Here is a 2,261-nt window from a genome sequence, read left to right as displayed (position 1 = left end):
CCCCCCCATCACAACCCTCCCCCAAAACCCTTCATAAACCCCCAGACTCCCCCCTTACACCTCTCCCAGGCCCCTCAGCACCCTCCGGCCCCCTTCTACAGACCCCCACCCCCCACCTTGTTGCCCTCCCTCCATTGCCCCCACCTCGGTGCCGATGAAGGTGGGCCGGATGTACAGACTGGCAGCCTCAGAGTGCGGCACCCAGTCCTGCTCCAGCCTCACCAAGGCACGAATGCACTCCAGCAGCTCCACGGGGTCAAAGGGCTGCAGACAGAGGAACAGGGGGACAGTGGGGGGCTGTTGACCCCCTAGGGAAACAGGGGACAATGGGGACATCGGGGCCACTCACGGGCAGGCAGACCCTCTGGGCTGAGCGCCCCATCCGTGCCATGTTCAATTCGGGGCGAAAAAGGCGGATTTTGTCGTCGGCTCCGCGGAAAGCCTTCATGCCTTCAAAGAGCTGGGGGGAGTCAGGAAGAAATGGGAGCACTGGGAACGGGGTTATGGGCCACTGAGGGCACGTTGTGGTTCTGGGGGGTACTGGGGTCATTTCGGGGCTGTTCTGCAGGCCTTTTGGTGTGCTTTTTTGGGGGAGGGGGGTAATTTCAGGCCATTTTGGGGCTCACCTCCACAGCGTAGTGAAGCGCAGAGGATGCAGGGTGGAGGCACAGGTCCTGGAAGGGGCGAATGTGGGGGGGTCCCCAACCGTCTGCCCGGCTCCATTCAATGGTCAGCATGTGGTCAGTGAAGTTGTGCCCGAATTTCAGGTGCTCCGGGGAGGGTTTGGGTTTGGGGTGGGGGCTTTGCTCCACACGCAGCTCTGCTGCCTGTGCTCCGCCCCACCAAAAAAAACACAGGGATATGATGGAGGAGAGGGGGCCCAATGGTCCCTTATCCCCATATGGGGGTTCTCATACCCAAAGGTGACGGGAAAACTCCAAAGGGACCCCAGTATTGAGTGATCCTGTAATGAGGACCCCGATAGAGACCCCAAAGGGACCCCAACAAGGACTCGAGAGGGATTTGTTAATGGGGAGGGGGGAGTCTCAACAGGGAGTCCCGTAATATGGACCCCAAAAGGACGCTGGTCCTGGGAGACCCTAAAGGGACATGATGATGAGGGACCCCAAAGGGACTCGGTAATGTGGCAGCTCCATGAGGAGCCTGGCAACAGGGAACCCATTGGGGATCCAAAAGAGAATGGGTAATGGGGGACCCCAAAAGGACCCGGTAACGGGAAACCCCAATAGGAACCCCAGAGGGTAATGGGGAATGCCAAAGAGGGACCTCAAAAGAACTCCAGTATGGGGGCAGCCCCGTAGGGGTCCCAAAAGGGGGCAATGGCACTGGGGACACCCATCACCCAACCCCCCCCCCCCCCACCCCAGACCTCCTTACCCTAAAGATGCTGCTGTAAGGTCGTCGGGCAGCCAGCAGTGCTGAGAGAACCTGGCAGTGGGGAGCATAGGGTGGCCCCACCATAGCCACAGAATCACTCCAGGACCCACAACCCCAACATGGAATCCCCTCCAGGAGACCCCATAAAGCCCCCCAAGTGCCCCCGCCAGCCTCAGAGGGGGGTCTGAAGTGGGGAGGAGCTTCTTTTTCGGGGGATTCCCATACCCACGCTCCCACAGGAGGGTTCCCATGTCCACATACCAGGGCATCTGGGTGGGGTGGGGTGGGAGTGGAGCGTGGCCGGGCAGTGGGCGGAGCCTGTGCTCAAAGGCCACGCCCTCAAGGAGGCGGGGCGTCCACCTCGGTGCTGGAGGGGGCGGGGCCTGCAGGTGGAAAGGGGCGGGGCTACGGATAGCCCACCGTGCGGGGACTGGGGGACAGAAAAGGGAGCGCTGTCGGGCCCGATGGCGGGAAGGACCCGCGGCCATCACTCACCATCCCGCCGCCCCCGCACCGGCTCAGCACCGCCGCCGCCATCTCTCCGCTTCGCCGCGCCTTCCTCAGCCAATGGGAGCGCGCCGCACCGCCCCTCCCCTTCGATCCTGCAATGGGAGCCATCCGCACCGCACCGCCCCTTCGATCCGCCAATGGGAGCGCACCGTCCCGCCTCGCCCCTTCGATCCGCCAATGGGAGCGCGCTGTGAGGCACCGCTCCCCAGCCAAGAGGAAGCCGCCGTCCCGGCTCGCCCCCACGAGGACACGCCCCGCTCCTTTTAACGCCGCGGGGAAACCCCACCGCTGCCGTTGCCTGGTTACGCCGAGTGTGACGTCACCGCTGCCCTTATATGGTGCGGCAGGACCAA

At 63.2% G+C, this 2,261-nt stretch overlaps 1 protein-coding gene across 1 annotated transcript; it reads right to left on the bottom strand.

The window, feature by feature from the left end:
* Positions 1-116: 116 nt before the first annotated feature.
* Positions 117-1,948, bottom strand: LOC122190622 (branched-chain-amino-acid aminotransferase, mitochondrial-like; the record flags this gene model as incomplete). The annotated part of the gene is made up of 5 exons (XM_042890675.1): positions 1,894-1,948; positions 1,399-1,449; positions 627-827; positions 350-460; positions 117-264 (listed from the first exon to the last, which is right to left on the bottom strand). Coding segments are annotated over exons 1-5 (553 nt in total), but the record flags the coding sequence as incomplete, so codon positions are not given.
* Positions 1,949-2,261: the final 313 nt, after the last annotated feature.

The sequence above is a fragment of the Lagopus leucura genome, unplaced genomic scaffold (genome assembly GCF_019238085.1).
Source record: "Lagopus leucura isolate 7727_CA_CO unplaced genomic scaffold, USGS_WTPT01 34515-0_obj-0_obj, whole genome shotgun sequence".
Lineage (NCBI taxonomy): Eukaryota > Metazoa > Chordata > Aves > Galliformes > Phasianidae > Lagopus > Lagopus leucura.
This window is presented reverse-complemented; position numbering and strand designations above follow the sequence as displayed.